General features: G+C 43.2%; 1 protein-coding gene across 2 annotated transcripts in view; it reads right to left on the bottom strand.

Moving 5' to 3' along the window:
- Positions 1-3,591: 3,591 nt before the first annotated feature.
- LOC120722548 (sodium-coupled neutral amino acid transporter 2-like) overlaps positions 3,592-13,628 on the bottom strand; it is a 57,982-nt gene continuing 47,945 nt past the window's right edge. The window contains exons 14-15 of one of the 2 annotated variants that reach the window (XM_040013557.1): positions 3,911-4,046; positions 3,592-3,813 (exon numbers count right to left, since the gene is read on the bottom strand). In XM_040013557.1, coding sequence (XP_039869491.1) covers positions 3,692-3,813; positions 3,911-4,046 — 258 coding nt within the window. In that variant the 3' untranslated portion in view covers positions 3,592-3,691. The remainder of the gene's footprint in view (positions 3,814-3,910; positions 4,047-13,628) is intronic. The other variant, XM_040013556.1, reaches the window with a different exon arrangement.

The following is a 13,628-nucleotide window of genomic DNA, read 5'->3' as shown; positions in this document are numbered from 1 at the left end:
AAAGAAATTTGGGGAAAATGTCTTTTTGCAACAGGCTGCAAGTATCTAAGTGCTTAAAGAAGTTAAAATGGGTTCTTTGCTAAGTTGTCTGTTACTCTGTAGACACAACACTGGTTCGTCCCTTGAGTTATGCTTGAATAATTCATAAGTCAGTGTTAAAGCATTCCTCTGAAAATGGTCAGGTACAAGGACTGGACTGACCTCTGCAGTGCTGTTGCTAATGACTGCTTTTAACAAAATTACAATGCAGTCTGGCTCTTTGGAAACAGGATTCTTGCACAGTACTGTAAAACAGTCACACATTAGATTAGATAAAACTTTATTAATCCCTTGGGTGGGTTCCTCCGGGAAATTTGGTTTCCAATAGCACAGCACCGACAGAAGTTACAGAATGTGAGCAGAAATATACCATATATACACACACAATACAGAGACATATATAAATACAGAGTATACAAAAGGGATAAATTGAATAAATAGGAATAAGAATACAAGGTAATTGCACATTTCAGAGTATTGTGAGTCTATTGCACCGTTGGATATTAACAAAAAGTATTGCACAGTGAAGAGGCACTACAGCTTAGTTGTTCCCCCCTCCTTTGTCCTCCTGTTTCCCCTCCCTCTCCCCTCCAGAGAGGAGTTAAACAGTTTGATAGCGTGTGGGACAAAGGAGTTTTTAAGTCTGTTAGTTCTTGTCTTTGGGAGAAGCAACCTGTCACTGAACAGACTCCTCTGGTTGTTTATGGCCGTGTGCAGAGGATGCCCAGCATTGTCCATAATGTCCAGCAGTTTCTTTTGTCCTTTTCTCTGCCACTGTCACCAGAGTGTCCAGCTTCATGCCGACCACAGAGCCAGCCTGGATGAGTCCTCCTTTGCTGTGCTGCTCACCCAGCACACCACAGCATAGAACAGTACTCCAGCAACTACAGACTGGTAAAACATCCTCAGGAGCTTCCTGCAGATGTTGAAAGACCTCAGCCTCCTGAGGAAGTACAGTCTGCTTTGGCCTTTTTTATACAAGTGCTCTGTGTTGCATGACCAGTCCATTTTGTTGTCCACCCGCAGCCCGAGGTACTTGTATGCGTTGACCACCTCCTCTCTCTCTGTCTGAACTGGCAGTGGACCTGATCTGGACCTCCCAAAGTCCACAACCAGTTCCTTGGTCTTTGAGGTGTAGAGTTGGAGGTGGTTTATGTGACGAACTCCACATTACGTGTTAAACCCACTATTCTTTCACATTAGTGTTCATGTTTTAGATTAAACATCCCAGTTTGCACGATTATGACACATTTTTGTTTCCCATTCAGACATAAACATGTTGAAGGATGCACCTCTTTCACTTAGACATGCAAACAAATTGAGTCTTAACTCTGCTATCATCCAATTCATGTGTTAGGCACAGTGACCATTTTTGACTAATTTTACAGAGTTCCTTCCCCTGGTACAGACTGGCTCAGTAACAAACAGACTCATATTAAAGTCGACTCATCCCCAAAAAGAACAAGAAGAAAGCATGTGGAGGACAAGGACCAGCCTGAGATAAGAGTCCTGCTGATGATAGGGCATCTGTTCATTGAAAGATGTTTGTTTTTTCAGGCCGACATCATTTGTGTACCTAAAATTGTTACGAATTCACAAATTCAGGTAAGAAAATATTCATGAAATCTGCATTTGTGGGTGAGCTTCCGTGAACTCTGAGTCCATGTTTGAAGGAGGGAGGAGTATCTACAACTATGAGCTACAACTCTGGTCTTTCCCCCCCAATTTGTGCTTAAAAAATGGCAGTCAAACCCTGCAAATATCAGAAACGTAACCTCTGGACTTTCAGTTACGATGGCAGATTGACCAGCTGTTAAAGGTATTCTTGCATCAGAATGAAGTTTCATTTTGACCTGCCCCTTAAAACTATGCAGGGTACACACCACACAAATCCTGAAATGAAGTCTCAACAAACTTGCATAGCTTCAGTAAAACAAGTTGCAGTGAAGAAACTCATCTTCCTTGGCCTAAAAACACACACAGACACACACAGAGACACACAGAGAGCGCTTAAGCCAACTGAATTGGTGCCATGGATGAACCTCGGTGTCTGATCCTTGGAGCACAATGTCAACCTCCGTCAGCTTGGGGGCAGCATTGTCAAGCTGGCGTTTCAGCTCTGCAGAAATCTTTCTCTGGAGGAATAAACTAAAACTCAAAATTATCTGAGCCCACTGCTTCATTTTTAAAAGACAGTGGAGTTGAAGTTGTCTCCATGTGAACAAACACTCACTTTGTTAAATACTAAAGAATCTGAAAGACGTACGTGTTTTAACTTTTCTTTTATTTGAATTAAACACTGCCTCCTACAGGCATTGATTGGCTTACATTTCTAAAACAAAGCCCTCAAAGGTACTTTTTGCAAATTGCAACTAAAACTTCATCCACCAGTGGGCAGTGTTTTTAATTTTTAAAAGGGCTGTTGCTGTTTTTTTTTTTTTGACAGATTTCTTTTTTTTTAGCTGCACTTTTCCCCTCATGAAGCTTTTCCTTTTCTCACACTGTTGTAAATAAAAATGTATTTTCATTGATAATAAATTTTACATTGACCTGCTGCACCATCTTATGGTACAGAATGGTATTACAGCAAAATATGGCCTGGGTCTATCTAAGCTGAACTTGGTCTCTCTCTTTAGCACGGTGCATAGGTGTTTTGGAGATTAAAAAAAACAACTAAACATAGTAGTTCTTCCACATTCTGTTGTTGGCTTTAGCTTGGAGGTTTTTTTAGGTTCTTAGGCCACAAGTCAAAAAGACAAAACATAAAACCAGCCTGACAGTGGACAAGAAAGAGTGTACACAGCTGAAGTTACCATTTGTCTTTGATTTATTTGGACCGTAATTACAGGATATACATAGTGTTTCATTGAAACAACAGTGCAACACTGGTGGGCAAAGCCCTCTTTGCTGCTGAGGTCAAGAGTTGGTTGACGTACTCTCAAGCGGAGATGTGCAGAAACAACATTTTCTGCACATCTCCGTTGTTCAAGAGTGCAACCTGTTTTTAGTTGTTTCTTAGGTTGGTTTTTTTTTGCAAGTTTAACAGGTATCTTATAACCACGGCATGTGGTCAAAATTCAAAGTATTCTCCCATAAAGAAAAAATTTCAAGTTTCCCACAACCCCTGAGTGGGGGAAGTGGAACCGGGAGGCTCGCAGGCCTTCTCAAAGCAGTAGTGTCGTCGCTGCGCAGACCTTCAGCAGGTTATAAAGACTAAATACAGTTTCAGGAGAGACCTCGCTTGTGGCGTTCTTGATCCAGTCCAGAATGATGAGGATCATGCTGCTGGACATGACCGTGATACAGATGAGGAGGAAGAGGCATGCCTAGAGAGCAAAATAAGATCACAGTTAGCTAATGTGTTCATTCACACCAAGTTAAATGAAACCTTTCACAGTTTAAGACGTGTAATTTGTTGTCTTTGGTTCAGTATAAAGCTAATTATCTTACTTTAGCTTAGCAATGCAGAAGATATAGTATTAGTTTGTTGCACTGTGCTATTTTGTAATTAAAAATATGATAATTAATGAAAAAACAATAAAACATAAGACTGTTTGCTTAATATGAAGTTAAACTAAAGGGCTAATTACTGCAGCTACAACCGTGTCGAATTCTTGGCAAGGAAACAAATAAGTTTAAGTTCCAAAACTGTTCATTTCATCGAACTCCATCTTACCCCGATCTTTTGCCTAGACTTCATGGACTCTTTCTTGACCAGTCTGATGTAGAAAGCTGAAGGCAGGATGAAGATGAGCATGGCAGCAGCAGAAATGTCTGACATTGTAAAGACATTTGGCATTTTAGTCACAATCCTTTCTTTTACTGTTGCTCTTTAAGATGTTATTACAATATCTTGCATGCAGACATATACCTATAAGTCTAAAGATGGTGGGAACGAAAATAACCAGGGCATTTGTGCCAGCCAGCAAGAACACAGTGATGGTAGTGTGGCGAACCCAGCTGAATCCCTTAGAAGGGCACAGGAGGTGGTTGACAGTGGTACGAATCTGCACAATGAGAAAGACACAGGGAGGTTATTCCACACGACCTATTATTTGTTGTAATTCATGTTTTACAATCCCTAACATTTTTTTCAAACTTACAGGGAAGAACAACATTTTTTCGTTACATGTATATTTAAGCAAAAGAAGTTTACTTCCACACACCACCTAAATTCTCTGGTGGCTTCTATGTTGTTTTAGGAGTATTTAAGTGGGTCAAACTAATATCATTTCGCAATGTCGACTCATCCCGACTACAAACTGGCAGGGTCGTAGAACTCTTCGTGAAGTTAACAACCATCTCTTTACTCTTCTGAACATTTAGAGACAGGTTATTATTCTGACACCAGTCCACCAGGTCTTGTACCTCCTCTCTGTATTCAGACTCACCGTTGCTGGAGATGAGACACACCACTGTTGTGTCATCTGAAAACTTGATGATGTGATTTGAGAATTACTGTGCAATACAATCATGTGTTAGCAGGGTGAACAGCAGTGGACTAAGCACACAGCCCTGCGGCGAACCTGTACTCAGTCTGAGGACTTTGGAAGTATTATTTCCTATGAAGACAGACTGTCTGTTAGGAAGTCCAAGATCCAATTGCAGAGAGTGGTATTTATTCTCAGTAGGTCCAACTTCTTTACAAGCTTCTGGAGAATGACTGTGTTGAATGTTGAACTGAAGTCAATAAACAGCATTCTGACAAAAGTGTCCTTTTTGTCGAGGTGGGAGAGAGAAAGGTGAAGAGGAGACAAGATGGCATCATCTGTGGAGTGGTTTGGGCGGTAAGCAAACTGTAGCGGGTCCAGATTCTTTGGAAGCTGAGTTTTCATGTGCCTCAATACCAGCCTCTCAAAGGACTTTGTGATGATGGGTGTAAGTGCCACTGGCCAGTAGTGATTGAGGCAGATCACAGTGGACTTCTTTGGCCCTGGGATGAATGTTGTGGTTTTTAGGCATGCAGGTACCAGAGCTGAGCTCAGTGATGTATTCAAGATGTCCGTGAAGATGCCTGTGAGCTGGTCAGCACGCTCCCAAAGCACCTGGCCAGGTATGTTGTCAGGTCCAGAAGCCTTTCATGGTTTTACTCTGCCAAGTGTCATCCTGATGTCTGCTGTGGACAGACAGAGTACTTGGTCTTTGGGGGAGGGGTGCATCTTCCTTGCTAGCACTTTGTTCTCTGCCTCAAAACTTGCAAAGAAGTCATTCAGTTTCTCTGGCAAAGAGGGATCACTGCTGCATGCCGGAGGTGTTGGCTTGTAGCACATGATTGTTTGAACGCCCTACCACATGCGCCGAGTGTCCTTTGAACCTGTGAAGTGTGTGTTGATTTTTTCTGCATACTCCCGCTTTGCCTGGTCTGCTCTGGCTGTAGTGTAAGCTTCCCTATTGTTGGACTTAAAGGCAGAGTCTCTGATTTTCATCAAGCTATGTAGCTTTGCAGAAAACCAGGGTTTATGGTTTGCACGTTTGATGATGATCTTGGAGACAGTGACATGCTCTATGCACTTCCTGATGTAGCTGGTCACTGAAGTTGTGTACTCCTCAGTTCAATTCAATTTTATTTATATAGCACCAAATCACAACAACAGTCGCCTCAAGGTGCTTTATATTGCACAGTAGATCGTACAATAATAGATACAGAGAAAAACCCAACAATCATATGACCCCCTATGAGCAAGCACTTTGGAGACAGTAGAAAGGAAAAACTCCCTTTTAACAGGAAGAAACCTCCGGCAGAACCAGGCTCAGGGAGGGGCGGGGCCATCTGCTGCGACTGGTTGGGGTGAGAGAAAAAAGACAGGATGAAAGACATGAGACTAATAACAGATATGATTCAATGCAGAGAGGTCTAGTAACACATAGTGAGTGAGAAAGGTGAGGAAAGAAAGGGAGGATTCAGGGTCACCTGGTCCAACCCTAACTATATGCTTTAGCAAAAAGGAAAGTTTTAAGCCTAATCTTAAAAGTAGAGATAGTGTCTGTCTCCCGAATCCAAACTGGAAGCTGGTTCCACAGAAGAGGGGCCTGAAAACTGAAGGCTCTGCCTCCCATTCTACTTTTAAATACTTTAGGAACAACAAGTAGGCCTGCAGAGCGAGAGCGAAGTGCTCTAATAGGGTGATATGGTACTGCAAGGTCATTAAGATAAGATGGGGCCTGATTGTTTAAGACCTTATATGTGAGGAGCAGGATTTTGAATTCAATCCTGGATTTAACAGGAAGCCAATGAAGGGAAGCCAAAACAGGAGAAATATGCTCTCTCTTTCTAGTCCCTGTCAGCACTCTTGCTGCAGCATTTTGGATTAGCTGAAGGCTTTTCAGTGAGTTTTTTGGACATCCAGATAATAATGAATTACAGTCGTCCAGCCTGGAAGTAATAAATGCATGAACTAGTTTTTCAGCGTCACTCTGAGACAGGATATTTCTAATTTTAGAGATGTTGCACAAATGGAAGAAAGCAGTCTTACATATTTGTTTAATATGTGCGTTGAAGGACTTGTCTTGGTCAAAAGTGACTCCAAGTTTCCTCATAGCGTTACTGGAGGCCAAGGTAATGCCATCCAGAGTAAGAATCTGGTTAGATACCATATTTCTAAGATTTTCAGGGCCGAGTACAATAACCTCAGTTTTATCTGAATTAAGAAGCAGAAAGTTAGCGGCCATCCAGGTCTTTATGTCTTTAAGACATTCCTGCAGTTTAACTAATTGGTGTGTGTTATCTGGCTTCATGGATAAGTAGAGCTGGTTGTCATCTGCATAGCAGTGAAAATGTATGCTATGTCTTCTAATGATACTGCCAAGGGGAAGCATGTATGATGTAAACAGAATTGGTCCTAGCACTGAACCCTGTGGAACTCCATAATTGACCTTAGTGTGTGTCAATGGAAAATTGTACTTCAAATCAAATCAAATCAAATCAAATCACTTTTATTGTCACATCACATGTGCAGGTACATTGGTACAGCACATGTGAGTGAAATTCTTGTGTGCGAGCTTCACAAGCAACAGAGTTGTGCAAAATACAATAATGTAATCAAGCAAAATACAAGAATGGCTACATCTGAAACTAATAAATATATGTACAATATATAATAGTATATGCATTTCTGGATGTGTATACTAAATATTTTTCTACGTGTGTGTGTGTGTGTGTGTGTGTGTACACATATTTTACAAATTAAATAGAGTAAGCAATAAATAAAATATATAAAAATATACAGAGTTGAGACATGTGCAAAACAGTGGCATTACTGTACAGTATGGAGTGCATAATGTTAAAGTTCCAGTAGTGAAGCTGAGGTGTCTATGACGTGTTCAGCAGTCTGATGGCCTGGTGGAAGAAGCTGTCTCTCAGTCTGCTGGTACGGGACCGGATGCTGCAGAACCTCCTTCCTGATGGAAGTAGTCTGAACAGTTTATGGCTGGGGTGACTGGAGTCCTTGATGATCCTCCCCGCTTTCCTCAGGCAGCGCTTCCTGTAGATGTCTTGGAGGGAGGGAAGCTCATCTCCAATTATCCGTTCAGAGCACCGCACTACTCGCTGGAGAGCTTTGCAGTTGTAGGCGGTGCTGTTGCCATACCAGGTGGTGATGCATCCAGTGAGGATGCTCTCAATGGCACAGTGATAGAAGGTCCTGAGGATGCAGGGGCTCATGCCGAATCTTTTCAGTCTCCTGAGAAAGAAGAGGCGCTGCTGCGCCTTCTTCACTGTTTTGTTTGTGTGTACTGACCATGTAAGATCCTCAGCCAGATGTACACCAAGGAACCGGAAGCTGCTCACTTTCTCCACAGCAGCGCCGTTGATGGTGATGGGGGTGTGTACTTCTCTGCACCTCCGGAAGTCCACTATCAACTCCTTTGTCTTTGCGACGTTGAGGGTGAGATGGTTGTCTTGACACCAGTGGGTCAGGGCGCTGACCTCCTCCCTGTAAGCCGTCTCATCACCATTGGTGATAAGACCCACCACTGTAGTGTCGTCCGCAAACTTCACAATGATGTTGGAGTTGTTAGTGGCCGTGCAGTCGTAGGTGTAGAGTGAGTACAGGAGAGGGCTCAGTACACACCCCTGTGGAGCACCAGTGTTCAGTGTGATGGGGGATGAGGTGATGCTGCCCAGTCTGACCACTTGGCGTCTGTCAGACAGGAAGCTAAGGATCCAGCTGCAGAGGAGCTACTCAGTCCTAGATCCTGCAGTTTCCTGTCCAGCTTCGAGGGAACGATGGTATTGAATGCTGAGCTGTAATCTACAAACAGCATTCTCACATACGTGTCTCTCTTCTCCAGGTGTGACAGGGCAGTGTGTAGTGTCAGGGCTATGGCATCATCAGTGGACCTGTTGTGGCGGTATGCGAACTGTAGAGGGTCCAGTGAGTCGGGTAGTGCAGAGCAGATGAAGTCCCTGACCAGCTTCTCGAAGCATTTGCTTACGATGGGGGTCAGGGCTACAGGTCGCCAGTCGTTCAATGAGGAGATGGTGGAGGATTTGGGTACAGGGACGATGGTGGCCATTTTGAAGCAGGCTGGGACTACAGACAGAGAGAGGGAAAGGTTGAAGATGTGCGTGAACACTCCAGCCAGCTGAGCCGCGCATGACTTGAGGACGCGGCCGGGAATCCCGTCCGGACCAGTAGCTTTGCGTGCGTTCACCTTCCTGAAGCACTTCCGCACATCCTCCTCAGACACAGTGTGCGCACTGACGTCATCCGCGGTGCGCACACTGTCCGGTCTCATGGTGTTTGCTGTGTCGAATCTAGCGTAGAATATGTTTAGATCCTCACACAGAGAGGCCGTGGTCTGCGGTGTGCTGGTTTTCCCTCTAAAGTCTGTGATCGTGTTTAGTCCCTGCCACATACTCCGAGGGTTGTCAAACTGTTGCTCCACCCTGTCCCTGTACTCATGTTTGGCTGCTTTGATCGTCTTCCGGAGTTGGTAATGTGCGTGTTTGTAGTCCGATGTGTTCGCGGAGGCAAAGGCGGTGCTCCGTGCCGCGCGAACATCTCCGTTAATCCAGGGTTTTTGATTTGGGAAGGATTTAACTGTTCTGGATGGGACGACATCTTCCACACATTTCCTGATAAATCCGCAGACTGAGTCTGTGTACTCGTCAATGTCCCTAGCAGCCACGTGAAACATTTCCCAGTCCGTGTGATCAAAACAGTCCCGCAGCGCAGACTCCGATTGGTCCGTCCAACAGTGCACCGCCCTCCGGGTTGGAGCTTCCTGTTTCAGCTTCTGCCTGTAGGCGGGCAGGAGCAGGATGGAGCGGTGATCTGATTGGCCGAATGGGGCGCGGGGGAGGGCTTTGTACGCATCCCGGAAAGAGGTGTAGCAGTGGTCGAGTAGCCGATCTCCACGAGTGTTAAAATGGATGTGTTGGTGGAGTTTGGGTGAGACTTTCTTCAGGTTTCCCTTATTAAAGTCCCCGGTCGTGATAAACGCTGCCTCTGGGTGTGCGGTTTCCTCGCTGCTGATCGCGCTGTACAGTTCCCTGAGTGCTCGGTCAGTGTCGGCTTGTGGGGGAATGTAAACAGCCGTAATAATCACTGCTGTAAATTCCCTCGGTAGCCAGAATGGCCGGCACTTAATCATCAGGTACTCCAGGTCCGGTGAGCAGAAGGATTTGACCGGGTGCACGTTCGCATAATCACACCAGCTGTTGTTGATCATGAAACACACACCACCGCCTCTGCTTTTCCCAGTAAGATCCTGTGACCTGTCCGCGCGATGCACGGAGAACCCCGGTAGTTGTATTGCGGAGTCCGGTACCTTGTCCGATAGCCAGGTTTCTGTGAGGCAGATCACGCAGCAGTCCCGCATCTCTCGCTGGAATGAGATCCGTGCCCGAAGCTCGCACAGCTTGTTCTCCAGAGACTGCACATTAGCCAGTAATAAACTGGGTAACGGTGGTCTGTTAGTGCGCTGTCTCAGTCGAACCAGAACGCCAGATCTTCTCCCTCTGCGTCGGCGTTTGCGGCCTCCAGGGCCAGAGAACAAAGGCGTCTCAGGTGAGATGAATGGGGGGTCTGCAAACGGAGCGTCCGTGTTGCAAAACTTGAACTCCGGAAAGTTATAAGAAAGACCGTCTTTTATGTCCAGTAAGGTTTGTCGGTCGTACACAAGGAGACATGTGCTACTCGCGAAAAAATGAAGGAAAAGTAAAATTAAACACAGAAAAAAGCTGTTGCTTGGGGGAGCTCGCGACGAGGCTGCCATACTCGGCGCCATCTTGAATACGCCATCTTATACTGACTTAGTAGTCAGTATAAGCTTTTAATGATATAAGTTTGCATATGATAGAATACTGAATTATGACCTTTTAGATGTGTTAGACTGTTGTTCACTACAAAAACTTGTTCTGTTCTCTTTCTTAGTTTCTTCCCACAGCGATAATAAGAGCTGAACCACTCTTGTCTCACAGTCCCACAACACACACACCTGCATATGCACTAACATTCCTCTGTCTATGAACAGATGTATTCACTATTGTATTACTTTTTGTATATAAATAAAGACCAGAGCGGTAACAGAGCGCACTTCACAGGGCCCCCACTCTGATGTGAGCGCTCTGTGACCGCCCTTGCAACGTGTGTGTCTCCACTCTCTGACTCTCAGCTGAAGAAGTGTCATTTAGAATAAATCTCTTGACATTTATTTTGGTCCTTCGTAGCCGGGGCAGAAACATCAGAACTGTTATCTGTGACTCTGTTCCAGGATCCAGCACTGATTCCTGACGCCGTGGGAAGCCAGCACCGAAGTCTGTGCACAGCCCTCTTAGACGAGGACGAAAGCCCGGGACGTGAATTCAGGTCCGGGCCGGTGTTTATAGTCTGGTCCACGGCGGTGGGATTCAGTCTGACGATCCGAAACACCAGTGAGACGTCTGAGGGTGAGAAAACACTATTTTGGTCTAACCCGCCGTAAGGGTTTAAAAAAAGAAACGCGTAAAATAGGTTTAAGTTCACCAAAAGGACCTAAGTTTAGGCTGGTTTTAGAGGTAGCCGAAATTACTTCGTGACCAAATAGGTTTAAGTTAAATAAGCGCGCAAATGTCTATGTGTGTGTATGTGTCTGGAAGTAAGTTGATTTTACAGCACAATACGCTGCTGAACTACTTCCATTTTTTGTTTTCTTTGCTGAGGCTCACGTACTGGTGACAAAGGAGAACGGTTGAGTTTCATCTCATAAAACTGATAGCGCTTCACCTTTAGGGTGAAGTCGAAGGCCGTATCAGTAAACCACTCTGAAGTCAAGTGTGCCAGTGACGGCCCAGCAAAATCTATGAAAATGGAGAATAAACAAGAAAAATTAACACTTGATGAGAAATGTTTAGAAAAACAACAAGCTGGAGCAGGAATAATCCAAAAGAAAGGGACTGTAAGACAGAGAACGCCCGACACGGAATGATTAGCTGCAACCACTGTGGCTGCCACCACCCAGACAAATGAAAGGGAGAGACAGACAAAAAAGTAAAAGCATTAAAAAACGTAAGGAAGAGTATAGATTTTTCCAAGCATGAGAAATCGAAACTGAAGGGAGAACTGAAAATTAGAGATCAAAGTAGAGATCACAAAAACAGGATTGTATTATCAGCCGACTGAAGTTTAAAAAGGGTTGGAAACAGACCCGACTGAATAAATATAAATACAAGAGGAATAAAGTAAAATAAACAAAAGGCTAAATTACATTAGAGCTTATCTTTAATGTTTTCAAACTAATAATAGCAAGGATAACAACCTGTAAACTGGTATTAACAATGAAACATAGTTAGGATGAAGACCATGCCCAGAATGAATAGAATGAAAGAAAGCAGATAATTCACACAAACACATATTAAATGAAATAGAGAGATTCATAAAGTATATTAAGGTTGTGTCATTGTTCAGCCAAGGAAAGTGTGTGAAAAGGAAAATGTCTCCAGCTTGGGAAAGGGTGAAACTGCAGATCAGCCACAGCCCTTGGTGGATGCAAAATAAAATATAAATAAAATATTGTAATATACTATTGCTGTTATATAAAAAGATAATAGCATTAATAATGAAATAATATTAATATGATGTGAGGTGGATAATTGTTAAAAGTAGTCTGCATCAAGCTTAAGGTTTGCTCAAATTCAGTACAATGACATATGAGATGAAGGTAATACAGAAAATATCTAAACTAATTAAGTGCATAGAGGCAATTGACCTGCTTGAAAACCTGTCATCCAAGATGAGACATTGCTGAAATATAGAGCACACCTATACTAACAACTAATAAGCTAAACCCTGTATGCAACAGCTAAAGCTACAAAATTGAGAAGCTGAATTAAATATGTGGTCACTGCTAAGCTGATGAGCAAGTAACACGTTTTTTAGAGCAGGAGCTGCATGAGAGCTCAAACATGCAGCTGTCTGTGAGCTCAGTTTTTCCCCTCATACTTCTGATTTGTTTTTGGCAGCATCCTTTTTTTGCACCCTGACTCATGTGTGTAAAGCATTCATGCCATCAGCAATTTGTTTTTGTTTTTTTGTTTGTTTGTTTTGTTGGGTTGAAAAATAAGTAAATTTGTGATCACACTCGTGGATCACAGTGACATATAATGATTAGGCATATGATTTACTATTGCAGATGTAATAAGTTTATTCTAAAGTTCAAGGAGGACAAACAAGAACAGCATTTCCAGTTGTGTCTTGGCTGTTGTTCTCTGTGTAGTGTGCTGAGTTTAGTTTTTTGGTTTGGTTTTTTTTTTTAAATGTTGCTTGAGTGAGGAGTACTGTGACTTCTGAAGTGGCTCTCACCATGCGACCTTGATGATGATAAGTTCAGAGCCAGCTGAGAGATGGGTTGTCTGCTTTGCTTTAGGTGATAAGGCAGAAAAGTTAAAACTTAGTTTCTTGTCTCGAAAAAAAAAACAAAACAAAACAAAAGGAGGTTTTGTGTTTCTCAGCCAAGAACAACTACAATTTCATTTTCTGTTTTTGAGAAAGGAGAATTTAAATAATAATAATAATAATAATAATAATAATAATAAAACAAAAAGTGATGTTTTGTTTAAGTGGTGAAGAAAGCTAATACTGCAAAATACCGTCTAGTGCATGATCTGCGAGCAATAAATGAAATCACTGAAATGATGCCACCAGAATTAGCAAATCCCCACACTATACTGAATCCAGTCACTCCAAAAGAACAATGGTTCTCAGTGATAGACTTATCAAGCGCCTTGAGGCGACTTTTGTTGTGATTTGGCGCCATATAAATAAAATTGAATTGAATTGAATTGCCTTTCCACCCCGACCCACAACACCTGTTTGGCTTCACTTTTGAGGGGCAGAGACAGTTTCTACTCTAGGTAGATGACATTTTAGTGACTGGCCACACAGAGGAAGGGTGTAAGCAAAATACTATGGCTATGTTACGCCACTTGGCTGAGTTAGGACCACAAGGTATCTTTAAATAAACTCTAATTATGGAGACCTGAAGGCACATACCTAGGGCACACCCTCTCAGGTGAAGGCGGAAAGCTGCTAAACAAAAGAAAAGAAGTTATACAAAATGCGCCACAGCCACAAACCAAGCATTCACATTCTTTCTAACTGTCAGTGAGC

Source organism: Simochromis diagramma, unplaced genomic scaffold (genome assembly GCF_900408965.1).
Source record: "Simochromis diagramma unplaced genomic scaffold, fSimDia1.1 OVJJ01000649.1, whole genome shotgun sequence".
NCBI lineage: Eukaryota > Metazoa > Chordata > Actinopteri > Cichliformes > Cichlidae > Simochromis > Simochromis diagramma.
Note: the sequence above shows the minus strand (reverse complement) of the source record. Positions and strands in the feature narration are given on the sequence as shown.